This window comes from Amblyomma mixtum, chromosome 2 (genome assembly GCF_055824585.1).
Source record: "Amblyomma mixtum isolate Tamu chromosome 2, ASM5582458v1, whole genome shotgun sequence".
NCBI lineage: Eukaryota > Metazoa > Arthropoda > Arachnida > Ixodida > Ixodidae > Amblyomma > Amblyomma mixtum.
In genome coordinates this window covers 127,648,729-127,664,250 of record NC_143013.1, presented here as the reverse complement: position 1 = coordinate 127,664,250, position 15,522 = coordinate 127,648,729, and the positions used below count along the sequence as shown (strand labels likewise).

General features: G+C 43.3%; 1 protein-coding gene across 1 annotated transcript in view; it reads left to right on the top strand.

The window, feature by feature from the left end:
* Positions 1 to 15,522, top strand: part of LOC149360835 (uncharacterized) — a 36,552-nt gene that overhangs the window by 7,455 nt on the left and 13,575 nt on the right. Inside the window, exons 3-4 of the mRNA XM_089567943.1 lie at positions 7,609 to 7,676; positions 9,266 to 9,349. Of these exons, the coding sequence (XP_089424069.1) occupies positions 7,609 to 7,676; positions 9,266 to 9,349 (152 nt within the window). The remainder of the gene's footprint in view (positions 1 to 7,608; positions 7,677 to 9,265; positions 9,350 to 15,522) is intronic.

The window sequence follows — 15,522 nt, the reverse complement described above, 5'->3', positions numbered from 1 at the left end:
CAGCCCGTGTGGGACCGATCCTTATAAGCACTAGGTGGAGGTCCCTAGTTTGAGACCCCAGGGGCAGTGGCCGCTGCCCGAGCGCGCCCGACCAAGGCTTGTTGAGCCTGTAACTCGTGGCAGCCGAGCACGGTTGCCTCCCAGTCCTCCCGGGTTGGGTTGGAGATGGGGGAAATAGCAGGGTTGGAGGGGCAGGCCCACACCATGTGATTGGTGTCAGAAGACACCACTCTACGGTATTAAAACATGTTGACCCCTCCTTTAACGGCAGCTTGCGCACTGTTGAGCGGTGTCTCCTGGCACCTATCATGTGGTGTGACTGGGGGCAGTAGCTAGCGTCTTGAAGTAGGCATGAAGGGGAGCGGAAGGCCGAAAGAAGGAAAGCAGTAATGCCAAAAGCGCGGGAGAGCAGGTGGTATGGGATGGAGAGGTAATGGCTCTGAGCCACGTTGTCGGACTGTGCACAGGCGGCCAACGGCGACTTGTCTTCTTTTAGCTGCAGAGCGAAGTCCCTGTGCATATACTAAGGGCTGGTTTTTTTCGTGCGGTGGATGTTGTTCGCGTAGTTTTAATGCGCCAGGATTTGAGTAGGAGCCTTTTTTAGTCATTTGCTTCGATGCTGAGGATGCTGCTTTCGTCGAAGTTGATTCCGTGGTCTGAGTCTTCGGAACACTGGGCTACAGGATTGCGTTCTCTTGCGAACTTGCGGACGTCGTTTTTAAAGTTGCCGTACTCTTTAAATTTTCGGTTTCGCCGATATAGCTTCCGCCGCAGTCGGCGCGGAGAATTTAGCTGATAATGCCTTGGGCTCTTACTCTTCGTGGCTGGTCTTTAAGAACAGCTAGGCAAAGCGCAACATTGTTTGTAGCTTGGGCGCAACGTGGTGACGCCATTTCTGAGTTTTCGGGCGATAGTTTCATTTGTAGCTCGAACATAAGGCAGAGTGACGTATTTGGGTGGTGGCGTTGGTTCTTGTGCGTTGATTTCCTGGCGCACGATGTGTTTTTGGAGCCGAGTGGTTTTTGGAATTAAATTCATGGCGGGGTCTTTGAATATCGTGAGTTGTTTTTTCTTCTGTCGAGTTCCGTGCAGCAGTGTGCCGCAACTCTTCAGGACTATGTCTTCAACACTGATGCTTTGTGGAGTGACGGGTGGTTCGAAACGAAGAGTGGAGATATCGGCGCATACGAGGAGGTCCAAAACCTAGGGGGGAGGGGGGGGGGGAGAGAGTTTTTTTCCGCCTTTGGCTTGAATTGAACATCTCGTTCTACGGAGTATAAATAAGATAGGTAATTTTGGGCTTCAGATCTGTGATTATTGTGCAGCAGTCTTCGACATACCGCAGGAAAATCTTTGCTTGAGGGTAGAATGAGTTCAGGGCACGTTCTTGGGTGTGTTCTATGGTTAGACTGGTCATGGTGACTGAGATGGAGGTTCCCATTAGTGTCACTTTCAGTTGTCTACGTAATTCGCCTTTCGCCGAGAAATGTGCATTTGATAGGCACAGTTTCTCTGGAGCTGCGCCTAGCAAACACATATTGTGCACGCGACGACGCACTGAGGATACGAACCGCGCTGAGACTACATGACGTGTGCCGCCTCATAGAACTGTGCCTATCAAACGCGCATTTCTTGTCAGAAGGAGAATTTTGCATACAAGTGAAAATAACGCCAACAGGAGCCTTCATCTCTATGGTTATGGCGAATCTAACCATGGAACACATCGAACAACGAGCCCCCAACTCATTCCACCACAACCAAATATTTTCCTAATATATGTCGAGTGCTGCATTGCAACCATCAAGAGATCTGAAAATCAAAACTTCCACCCGATAGTCCACAAAGAATGAGTTCTGAAAACATTGCTCACAAGAGTTAAGACGCACTGCAGCACAGAGCTCGACAACAGAAAGTAAAAGCGCACGATATTCAAAGAACTCACGACGAACAGCTAGCCGAAAAGCTTTATGCGAAAAACCATTCGCCTCCAAAAATACAGCACATGCCGAGAAATCAACGCACAACAACCAACGCCACAATCAAAGTACGTCACTCTGCCTTATGTACGAGCGCTAATGAAACTATTGCCAGAATCCTCAAAAAGCGGGTCTCCAGGTTCCTCCCAAGCTACAAACACTGTTGCGCTTTGCCTACCTGTTCTTAAAGACCGGCCACGAAGAGAAAGAACCCAAGGCATTATCTACAGAATTTCCCGCGCCGACTGCGGAGCAAGCTACATAGGCGAAAGCAAAAACCTAAAGGAAAGATTTTTAAGACAATGAAACGACGTCCGCTACTTCGCAAGAGAGCGCAATCCTGTAGCAGAACATCCCGAATACTCGGACCACAAAATAATCTTAGACGAAAGCAGCATCCTCAGCACCAAAACAAATTACGAAAAAAGGCCCTTACTCAAATGCTCGCACATTCCAACTGCCCCTATCATCAACCGTACAAATTGAAACTTGCTCGCAGCAGTGCGCAGGTACTTCGTTCTACAGCTCAAAGCGGAAAAGTCGCCATTGACCGCCTGCGCGCAGTCCGCCATCGTCACTCACAGGCTTAGCTCCTACCCCCTACCCCGCAGTTTTCACATTATTGCTTTTGTTTTTTTTATCTCCTACTGCCCTCCAAGCATACTTAAAAACATTAGCTACTGCCCACATTCACCCCTGAAGAAGCCGCCAAGCCGTATCCGAAACGTTGGGTTTTTAAATTGAAGTTTTCGGTTGGAGATGTGTCAGGGTTCCTTTTAAGGAGGTATTCAGATAAATAGTTTTGATAAGTTGGGTGTTAAGCTAATGCAGAATACCTTATCAATATCTGATTTGGTCACTACATTGCCTCCCCAAATGAGGGGCTAAATTTCCAAAGCGTGACTAACGACCTAAAGAGGCAAAACCATGATGCGTATCTAAAAATTAATATCCGCAATTCCAAAATAATGCTCAACAGTCTCGGAATAGTGCAATGGCTACCATAGCCACCGAAATATTGTCAGCGTAAACGCTGTACGTCTACTTAGTGCAGACAGTGATAGAAGATCCTGACTAAGGGAGCGAATTAACAGAGTGGTGTAGAGCATTTGGCAGCTGTTGTCAGGTGGTCAATAGCTAATTATCAAAACCCCTCAAAGCGGAAATTATATCGGATCTGTATTCTAAACGTAATAGCCACCCTGCTGAAAAAAAGTTATATGATGCAATACCCTCATAGATCATTCATCATAGAATATCATACAATCTGTATGACATCCCTTAGCGAATAAGAGGATGTGCTAAAAATGCATTTCAAATGTATTGTATTAATTTCATATTTATTTCGCATTTTTTGTCCCTATGCTTAAACTGCAATACGAATGCTTTCTAAGTATACTAGGAATAATTTTTTGAACGTTCTTAAAAATACGTGAAAAATACATTTTTGCCCCCTTAGCGTATTTATAATGCATTAAAAATATACATTAGAAATAGACTAAAAATATACATTCAATACATTAAAAATATATTTACTCGGGCTTTAAAAAATGTCTGCTGGGCGGCTCCATGGAATGAGACGGGTTAATGCTTCAACTGGAGAACAAATTGTACACGAGTATTTATCATCAATTAACAGGACTCTGAAATTATAAGGTCATGTGACTGAATGGGAACGGCAGATACCTACACACAGCATACCAAGACGACGGTGACGCGGCAAACGGGAAATCCTACGACAAGCGGTGTACTTGGCTTGCCTTATATATACCCACCGAGAACGATGCACGATCTTGCCCGATGAGGACTTTTTTTGCGCAAAGACTGTGGGCTGCCAAATTATCGCATAAGTACCCTACTGATCGCGTTAAAATCTGCGGCTAATCGAGAACGGAACTGCTAGTTGAAACTTGCGTCAGGCATAGGGCAAGAGTCGAACTGTCAACCAAAAGATACATGCGCGTCTAAGGAGCCGGTCGGCTTTGCCAGTCGGAGTCCGTTCCGCTGGCGTATTCGGGCCCAGAAGTACCCAAGGCGCTTTTGCTGGTATAATGCTGTCACGTTCTCACACGGAATGTTCAAATGACATCTGAGTCGAATGTCATTCGAGAATTAGAATGACATTCGGAATCGACGGACTCCCACGATGCTACACGACACTTTCCAAACGCATTCGAAAGCCTCAGCTCGTTTTCAGTGTACAGCGACGACGACGACGACGGCGGTCACACTAGTCCGACAACGGCAGTATATATCACGCTCAACAACAGCATTTCATTATAGTGAATATCGTCTTTACTACAATATGATTGTAGAGGGACATGTTTTTCAGGCCAACGACACCGGCGAATCCGGTCGGCGGACGGTCAGCCTTGTCGGCGGCTGAGCGTGAGCACGGTGATGAGGCGGCGGTGTGAATATGCTCGCGCTTCTAAATTAGCGAAACGAACGGCTATATTTCACATGTGCACACCTGAACACTCATCAGCGATAAGCTCTTGCCAAATCAATTTCAGTCGACGACGGCTCTCTTCCCTTCCGCGACTAGGCCCAGCGAGTCCGCAGGGTTGGATCAGGGATTTCGACGGTTGTGAAGAGCGAATCACAAGCTTTAGCGAATGCAAATGGTCACCGGGTGCAGTTTTGGAAACAGTGACTTGAAATCAACTATTGCTTACACGATGAACGGGAGACGCCGGTGTGACGCAGACTGCTGAGCCGTGCTTTACGGCCAGCAGCAGTCGTCGCCGTCGCTAGCTTGTGGATAACAAGTTAGGCCGTTTCAGTTAAAGCGAACAGTCGCCAAACATACTTCTGGATAAAGTAGTTTAAAAAAAGTACTGGTCACGTCGGAGAAACCTGGGTCAAGAAGCGAGAAGCGCCGGTCCTGCGCGATGCCAACGACCCGGCTGCCGAGGGTTTCTCAGGCGTGCCATCGCATCATCGCATTGTCGCTCTGCGTGAACAAGCACGAGTACAACCAATAAAAAAGAAACCAGATTGTTTAATAGAACTAAAGCGCAGATTGCGTTTTATGTTATGAAAAGAGCACTAGCTGTTCGTACGCAGCGATGTAAACAACAGTATGAGTGCAGTCGTCCTCATCGGCGCACTCCTGGGGAAATTTCATGCTGACGCGGTTAATATTCATTGGCGTAATATTATCTTCAAGCACTCCCTTAGACAGAACACATGTAGCAGCGTTAGATGACATTCAGTTGGAAGGCTTTCGAAGCGCCCGTGTAGCAGAGGTATAAGTGGTGATCACCCTCCTGCTAGAGGTTACCATAAACGAAAGGATGACAAGAAAAGGAAAGTTTTCACTTTTCGCTGAAAGGTCATTTCGAGCCCTAGATAGTTCCACGGTAGCTTGAAATGTAATGCAATTATGTTTACGCGGGCTACCCAATTGTTAGAATTTAAGTATACTTCAGACGGATTAATTGCGTATTTCGAAAGTACACTTTAAATACATGGCCAACACCAAAATGCGATTTCCCGAAACTCGATTTCGAGCATTAGATTGTTCAACGGCAGCTTGTAGTGCGCTGCAAACATGCTAATGCGGACTGCCAATTTGCTAGAATTTCAGTATTCTGTGGACGAATTAATTGCGTATTTACGGAAGTACACTTCAAATACATTGACAACACGCAAATGCCATTTCCCGAAACGCGATTTCGAGCACTCGACTGTTCAACGGCAGCTAGAAGTGTGGTGCAAATAAGTTAAAAAAAACTACCCGTTTGTTAGAATTGAAGTATACTTCGGATGAATTAATTTCATATTTACGAAAGATCACTTTTAATACATTGACAAGATGCTAAAACTGCATACATATACGTTTACAAGGACTGCCCGTTTTTTATAATTGAAATATACTTTGGATGAATTAATTTCATATTTCCGAAAATACACTTTTAATACACTGACAAGATGCTAAAATTGCATACATATTTTTTCACGTATTTGAAAAGTGCTCGAAGTATGCTTTAAGTCAGGTATTTTTGGCACATTTTAAAAATATATTTCGAATAGCAAGCATGAAATTTCAGGAACGTATTTCCTACATATTTTTAGTGCATTCACGAATACAAAATATGTTCAAAATACAATTTAAATAGCCCACCGTATATTCCAAACGCATTAGTTTTTGCTAAGGGATACAATCTGTATGATATATCATACAATTGGTATGATATATCATACGGATTGTATGATATGTCATACAGATTGTATGATATTCTGTCATGAATGATCTATGAGGTTATTGCATCATAGAACTTTTTTTCAGCAGGGCAATGGCGCAGAAACGTTGAGGCGAACAATGATGTCGACGACTAAATTGAGCACAGCGCAGCTCTCTCTCTCGAAAGCAATGGGTGTCACTTTGAGAGAGAGGAAGAGAGCGGTGTTAGTCACAAAACAAACGCATGTCAAGTTTCCCTATGGAAAATAAAAGAAACAATAGGGCATGGGCAGGTAATGTATTGAGATGGCAAAAAACCGACGGTCCCTTCAGGTAACTATGGGCATTTCAGTAGGGGCCATGTGGAGGATGATCAGTTGGAGAGATGTGGCGCAGGGCTTTTGTGCCGTTTACCTAGTAAGGCTGACGATCGCAATGACGCGAATGATGCGATGGCAAAAAGCCGGCGGTCCCTTCAGGTAACTAAGTGCATTTCAGTAGGGGCCATGCGGAGGATGATCAGCTGGAGAGATGTGGTACAGGACGTTTTTCTGCCTTTAACATAGCAAGGCTGACGATCGCAATGACGCGAATGATGAAAAGTAGTAGATACTATTTGCTTGTCAGACTACTAATCCAGGTTGTTGTTTTTTCTGTAATTTTTCAGGCTCTTCGTACATGCACTTATTTTACTATTTCTGCGAACGGTATCTGTGCTGAAATTAGCCTCCAGTGTCAATTATATCATATGCTTCTGCATGTGACGTGGTACAGCTACATATAGGGCTACCTGCTTTTCCGTAGTTACATTCAGTACTAGTCACCTCTAGGAACGGTAAAAAGGCAAGTGCACAGAGGGCCAACGCCGGACGCTCAGTGCATCGAACTTTTTTTGCAGGGTCCTGGTCTTCACAATTTCCAAAGAGTGGGCGCACGAATAATCAAGAAACCTAGTTCGTTGAGTGCACGGGATCGTATGAGTATAGAACGCCTTTGACTTGTGGAAAACAACACATAGGTCAAAGTACAAAGCGCCTGAATCACCCCCTTCGTAAACATCGTAACAAAATATGTCAAAGAAAAGGAATATGTTATGGAAGGCAGATTTTTCGGCACATATAGCTTTATTCTGCACATTAATGTCGGGGAGGATACACATTTATGACATCGGAGGTCGTATGAAGCATATATGTGTTTATACGGGGCACATTCGTTTGCACATACATGTGTGCTGCAGGCGGGCTCTTACTAGACACAGTTGTGAAACTTACAGCTCGTATATAACACATGAATTCTTAAGAGACGCATGAATTCATATAAGCCTTTCGGTAGTCGTGTATCATCTACTTATTTAAGCACCCTGAGCAAAATATAAACAGTTCCCAATTTGTGTACTGAAGACAAAGAATAAAGGCGTTAATTTTTTTACATTTTCTTTTGCAGATTTTATATTCCAGTTCACGCCTGGCCCACGGACAAGCCTGACGTTTTTCTTTTCAATACTTCTACAAGTAAGGCACTCTTTTGTGACTTTATCGCGGTATTAATATTGCGGTGCCAGTTTGCTCGTGGATTTTTCATCAGTCAAGTTTTTAGCACATGGTGTAGCTTCTTCATTTCAACATCATTTCGCTTGATAAGTTTTCCTCCAGGTCAGATGGCCTAAAATCGGCGATTCTATACATGCTGTGGCCAAGGGCCCAATACAAGACTAAGCAAAACATCCTATGCAATGTATTCTAAACATAAATATATATGTGTAGAAAATGATGGCTGCCGGGCCGAAAAGTGTACGCGTTCAATTTAGCTACAGCTAACCTATATACACTTCTTGAATTGCAGATATGATAGATAATGAAAATAAATGCATAATAAAATCTGCAACACGACCTCAGTACTGAGTAGAGAAAAGGTTGCATAAAAATGTATATTCAAAAACCACAGATCAAGCTTGCAATGGTTTCAAATTGTTGTGCTAATAGAAAAAGAGGGAACCGAGGTATGAATTGTGAACCAGAAAAATTTATAGGTACAAAATTAAACGGAATTAATTAAGGTTGGCGCTTTTAAATTACCACAATTTCAAAGAAATGTATGGAGCTGATGTCTTAGGAACTCGTTTTGTGTAACTTCGGATTAAGGGAATAATCCGTAATTCAGCACTAAAAGAGGCTGCCGTCATAAGCTTACCTTCTCGAACGACTGCTTCAGCTGCTCGTACAACTCTCTCGGACACTAGATATGTTGCCCCTTAATCACTAGTCATTTCATGACTATATCTTTCCAGCAGCATTTGTATGTGTCTTAGCATAAGCAAGAACTGTTCAATTTTTTTAAAATTTAGCAAGCAATGCGTTTATCGGTCAGTACCTAACAAAAAAGAGAGAGCACATATCTTTGCCGTCCGCCCTTCGCTAAAATAGTGCAAACATACACGTGAACAAACTACATTTTCCAGTTTTTTTACATAATTGCTTGTCGTTTCTCTTTTGTGAGCTCATTAGGAGTGCAGTGTATGCCTCTCATTTTGGCCTCATTGCATGTTTGAGCTATTGTAACATTCTTTCCTCAGGACAGAGAATAAGTACAACACGACTAAACATAGTTCCCACTTATCTACAGTCCCGTATCGAGGTGTGCCGTAGAGCGTGCAGTGAATACCGCGCAAAACATCTCTGCAGGAGACTTTAAAGCATTTGAGGACAGCGGTTTTTCCATAGGAATTGGATATGTGATTACTTCGCTTTCACTATTAACAAAAAGAAATTGTGCAGCTAGTATAGGCCTATATTAAGGGAGTTATTACTCATAAGTATCTACCTAAAGAGGAAAGTTGTACACCTTTCAAAGGTGATCGTATTATAAAACGTCATTGAAATCTACACAGCTTCCTTTTATATCGGCATGGCTGCGTTTGGGTGAACGTAAATGAGGAATCACTTCCTTGTTACAAATCTACTCCATCTTGACGAATTCCGCTAAACATTGATGCGTCATGCTGATCTGCCGAAAAAAAAAAATGAAGCACATGGCTCATGTTTTATGCTATGACTAGGCAAGCAGTGTCAACTCCTGCTGTATTCATTTGCCTTTTCTGCAGGACCTGGTGAGATTCTTGTTGGCCATTCTGACTACTTTGACCACGAGAGCTGCGTCGTATTAGAGATGCCTAACCTTGGAGACCGTAAGTCAATAGTGAAGATACAACTTATCTCATTGTTAAGGCAGTTCGTACAGCCCTTTAGAGCTTATTAATGAAATCAGTCAGGCACATATATTTATGTATGCCACCAAATTTTGGATGCCTCTGCGGCCAGTGACAAACTTTGGAAACAGGACGGAGGGCCCAGATGATCAGTTCAGAACTAGTCAGCACTTACTAGAATCTACAAGTATCTAAGGCGACTATCTATAGCATGGAACATCATCTCTGTGTGCTGTGCAGTGGTGAAATGTGGATTACGCAAAGGTTACCGCAATCTGAGGTACAATTGTGCAATCGTGGTTTAAAGGTGCACTGAAGAAAAATCTGAACTCGTATTTTTACCGCTGGAACTCAATCTACACGTTCCCAGCGTTCTGGGAAACTTCGAATTATTAATCTGTGCGGTCGATATCCCTAATTTAAATCGGATTAATGTCAGCCTTATGCCTTTTTTCAATTCGGCGCAAACGGTGGGAGAAGCAGACCAACCTTTCACCCAATGTAGTGGCGGTTTGCCGCTCTGCCATCGGCAGAGTGATACTTAGTGATCGGCGAAAGCAGAGTGCACTTGCATTTTTATTTCTCTGGCCTAATTTGCAGCTATGTAGCTTCTGACTAGACCTATTTATTCACAGAAACCTAAAAGAAACAAAGTAAATGCGAAATCAAAGTCGCCACGCGACTGCATGATAGGCACTCTTTGCGTTGGTCGACTCCTCCCACCGTATGCGGGGAATTAAAAGGCGACAGCAGGACGTTTATCCGATTTGATCAGGGAAATCGGCCGCACAGGACTATAAATCGAAGCTTCTAAGAATGATGGCAACGTGTAGATTGAGTTCCCGCGGCGAAAAGACGAGTTCAGATGCCTTGTCAGTGCACATTTAAGGGACAGTGGAAAAGTCACATATCAAATGCTTGCAATGGTTAAAATAATTACAAAAGACCTTAATCTTCGGTCAATGACACGACTAGTACCAGTTTTATAGAGGTTATGGGGTTGTTCACATTACTCCGACCGTTATTGAAGAAGTAGAAAAGGCGCCTAAAAAAACCGTTTAATGCAGCCAACATAATTTGTCGGAAACAGTGTAACGCAGTCGGAACTTCCCCTCTTATGAAGGCATTGCCGACCAGGCTGTAGCAGTGGTTTATATCGCAGTATTAGAAACATGTTCGGGTGTTTACTGCCGCCATATTTCTTTATGACGAAAGTAATAAAGTCCCAGAAGGGCGGCTGTCAGTCAGGAAGACACAATCACTCGAATTCTATTCACCTCACGTTCACAGGAGGTATTGAGACATGGATAGGGACAAGTTGTGAATAACTTGTATTATTGAATACGTTAGTGATTTGCGATTAACTGATGCAATTTCCTTGCTAAGTAACTCAAGGGACAAATAGCAAAAAACGATCAAAAGCCTATGGTGTCGATGCAGAAAGCAGGGTGCAATATTATATGCAAAACTCTGGTAGATTTCGACTGCCACGGAAGGGAACAGCTGTTAAATACACACACCGAGGCTTTGAAAGCGGTAAGGAATTACATCTCTTTGGGAAACAGAGTGCGCGCCGCTGCGGAAGACGAGAGGTCAGTAACTAAGTGAATAACAAAGGTTTGAACTGGATTCGACAGGTATTCTATCACGAATGTCTTGGTATTAGCATCCTTGAAGACAAAGGAATATAAAACTGTTTCACCAGTACGCTCTTTAAGATCAGAAACATGGACCTTTCAAAGACAGGAAGGGTGCATTAGAAGGCAAAGGTGAGCTAGAACAACCTAGTCAACATAAAAGAGAAGAAAGAGGAATGAGCGAGGCAGTGACACTGCAGGCAAGATAACTGATGGTCATTACGGGTAATGTACTGGATTCCAAAGGAATGGAAATATGTAGGACAAGGTAGAGGATAAGTACACGGACGAGATTAGGAAGTTTTTGGGGTAGGGGGGCTGCAGCAACTACCAGAGAATGTTTATTAGAGGTACGTGTGATAGGCCTCTGACCTGCACTGCCCTTAGTGAGCTTGCTGCTAATGATGATTGCTACGAAACAGTCATTTTACCGCCAGCAAGGATTGTTTGAACGTAGTCTAACAGACGTGCCCTAAATTTTGAGCGTAGGTGTTTACTAGTGCCTTCTTGTACAAACCACCGCTGGAACAAGCGAAAATAAGCACTCTGCTATGACTGTATTAACCAAAGTATCCTCGACATTATATTCCGTATCTGGCCCGCACACTTTGAAATAAATCATAGTTTTAATCAGCTAGAAGATGGCCATTTCTGTTGTTCATTGGAGGCACAACCTGGCAACGTTTAACGTTATAACCTTATTCTGTGAGAAAGCCCAGCAGTGCTGTTCATGGAACTAGGGGGTGTTAAACGGAATGCCATAGGGCTTAGTTAGACAAGAAGCACAGGTAAGGCGTATAATGTGCTGAGGGGTGGACACGTACTTTGGCTTATTGGATGAACCGGCAGACGAAAACAAGGCGTTGTTCCTCACCAAAGTGGACATAGCTTGGAACATAAAAGAATTTGGCAGCATTAAGAATAAGGTGGCAGTTATCGCTTTAAGGCTTAATAAGAGGTAGAAACTAGAAGCGGTACACTTTTACGCTTCTACACCCAGCCATATTGACCAAATCGCCGAAGGCTTCTGTTAGGACTTGGAATCGGTAATGAGCAAAATAAAAACCCGTTACTCTGTGGTGATTAATGACTTTATTTCCAAATTTGGAAAGAAGGAGGCAGTAGGCGACTACGGCACAGGTTCTAGGAATAGCCAAAAGGAGTTATTAGTATAGTTTGCCGAGAAGAATGCTCCACGGTTCAGCCGCCGCGGTGGCCCAGTGGTTATGGTGCTCGGCTGCTGACCCGAAAGACGCGGGTTCGATCCCGGCCGCGGCGGCTGGAATTTCTTTGGAGGAGAAATTCTAGAGGCCCGTGTACTGTGCGATGTCAGTGCACGTTAAAGAACCCCAGGTGGTCGAAATTTCCGGAGCCCTCCACTACGGCGTCTCTCATAGCCTTAGTCGCTTTGGGACGTTAAACCCCATAAACCAAACCAAACCAGCTCCACGGTTCAAGAATAATTTCTTCTCCGCAAGCGGGAGAAGAGGGAGTAGACGCGCACAGCCGAAATAGTGAGAATAAAAATGAAATTGACATCATACCGTGCGCTGACCCTGGCATCGCGCATGGTGTGAAGGCCCTCAGAAGGGTGCTTTTCAGCGACCAAACAATGGTAAGTTCTCAACGTAGCCTAATTTTTAAGACGGGACACAAGCAGCTAGTGCAGCAGAAGTGCTTTAACGAGTAAGCGTTAAGAGGGAAAGTAGATTAATTCAAGATATGGCTATAGAAAAGATATTCGCCTTTAACTCGGGAAAATGACCTTAATGGTCTAGCTATGAAAAATCACCACACATCTATTATTGCGGAGTCCGCAGAAGAGTTAGGGTATACGTTGATTCGAAAGCTTACCAGTAACGTCTCGGAGGAAACGAAACATGTCATTAAGAAACGTCGAAGCATGAAAGCATCAAAAACAACCGAAGGAATAGAACTTGTAGAGCTATCAAAGCTATCATAGCTGCAGAGGTAGCTGCCAATAAAAAAATTGTTATGGATATGATCCAGTATGCGGTTAAGAGCGGAGGTAGCCTAAAAGGGGTTAAAAGGAGACTATGCATAGGTAAAAATCAAATGTATATGTTAAGGAACAGAGATGGTAATATCATGCGCAATATAGATAAGGCTGAAGTAGCCGAATATTTCTGCACAACTTGAGAAAAAAAAACAGCGCAGGAACAGGGACACAAGAAAAGAAGACGACGGGACAGGCGCTGACTAACCTTTGAAACACCGCAAAAGAATGAGCTGCAATTCCTTGATATTAGATTGGTGTTAAAGCCAGACCATGTGTGCTAGTCTTTCTTTCAGAGGTCAGTGAAACCCTTGCTTAGTTACCGTTCTGGCCATTCCAAGATAGTCAAATGTGGTATAGCCGTCTCTTGTTTAGGTTCTGCGATTAACAAGTCTTGCGTGCATGCTATCAGTCACAGTTTTAGTCAACAAGTTCAGAGGCTGAGGTCAACAGGCTTTCCGGATGATGCCATAACACTGGCATGCAATAAAATACTTACAAAAATTAAGTCCTCTTGTAGGCACGAGACACCGGAGCCTTCAGGTCAGGTTAAAAAGAAATTTGCTGTCGTGCCCTACGTTCACCAGTTGTCCCATCGTTTAAAGCAGGTAGGCCGCAGATATGGAGTGGATGTGCTTTTTTGAGCACCTAATAAGCTGGGCAAAATTTGCGCCAGGGTTGATAGGGAAAGCAGAGAAGAAAAACAAAAAAGAGAAAAACAAAAACAAAAAAAGAATGTGAAGAAAATCATGATTTAAAGTTAGTCCCTTGTGCTAAGGGTGTGCTGTACAGGGTTCCCTTCACGTGCGGCAAGAACTATATAGGCCAGACGGGAAGATGCCTAAATTCCCGCCTGCGTGAACATAATAGCTCTTTGAAAGGGGCCCCTTCCTCGAACCTAGCCTTGCACTGCAAAGAATTTAATAGTAACACCTCCGCGCCTGCTGTCCAACAATGTTTTCCACTTTTTAACGACACAAAAGTCTTATACAATAACAAAGATAGATTAACTAGGGAAATTAGCGAAGCATTTCATATTCATAAAAATCACGACGCATGCGTAAGCACTCCATCCGTCCTTGTTCATGACTGTGAGATATCGTTTCTTGAAGATCATGGCTGATTGTAACATCTAATCAGTGTTGTTGGCGTCGATCATGCGTTTCTTGGTTGTTTGTAGAGTATATTTTTTCGTGTTCCGTGCAATAAACCTTCAGTTGCTAGTCAGCGCCTGTCCCGTCGTCTTCTTTTCTTGTGTCCCTGTTCCTGCGCTCTTTTTTTCTCAAGATGTACCAACTAGCTCAACTCGCCGTTTCACTGAATTTCTGCACAAATCTATGCAGTAGACATATAATCAGGACGTTAATGAGGTTCGCAAGCTCACATAGAAATGCAAAGTGAGAAAGCAGCTGCTGAGGATCAAGTAAGAGCGGATTTGCTGAAGGATGGAGGGCAGAGTGTGCTGTGGAACTGGCCTTCGTGTATATGCAGTGCATTATGACCTCAAGTATACCAGAAGCTTGGAAAACGGTTAATATAATCCATATACACTATTACCAATCATTACTGACCATTACAGACCGGTCTCAAACAGATTACACACCGATCGTTTTACTGTGCGTTGCCTATCATGTATTTATTATAGTAATTGCTAATAGAATCAAGACAACCATAGACTTTAATCAACGTAATGGCCACGCAGGCTTTTGTAAAAGATGCTTCATATTGTACCATATTCACATTATCAGTCACATGATAAAGAAATGTGCAGAGTATATACGACCGCTATATATAGCCTTCATATTTTAGGAGAAGGCACTTGACTGAGTCCAAATCTCAGCTCTCATGGAAGAATGGCGATTGAGGGTGTAGAAGAATTCTGCAAGAAAATAATGGAAGATATGTACAGGGCTGTGCAGCTATCATAGTCATGTGAAGTAAGAAATAAATTTGCAGTAAGGAAGGGCGTCCGCAGGGTGAAATGGTCTCGCCAATGCTATTCACCGCCTGTGGGAAGGAGGTATTCAGGGGTTGAACTTTGAACTTTTTGGGGTAAAACTTTTTTACCACCTGTATTTTTGTTTGCATAGCAAAAACCTAGGGAAAGGAGAAAAATGTGCGATAACACGTACCGAATGCCTAACCACCCAGCAAAGAGGCTGTTTAGAAAATAAATGCAAAAAGCCTCTCAGGTAGATATACAATATGCAGTACAGTATACAAGATACAATAATAAAATATGCACAAAAGTATACAATTAAAAACAGGCTATGTATAATACATTTGTCTGGGCAGCCAAATGTGCCGGATAGAACAACATATTTTTTGATAAAAATAAAATACACACAGGGCATTCTTATATGAATACAATGCATGAAAGGGACAAACGTACTGAGAGAATAGTCTACGGACAGGAAATATGAAACTGAAAATGTGCGGGTGAACAGTTGGGCATAGGTGTATGGAAATGAGCTGATCATCGCTTTTTAAATTGCTGA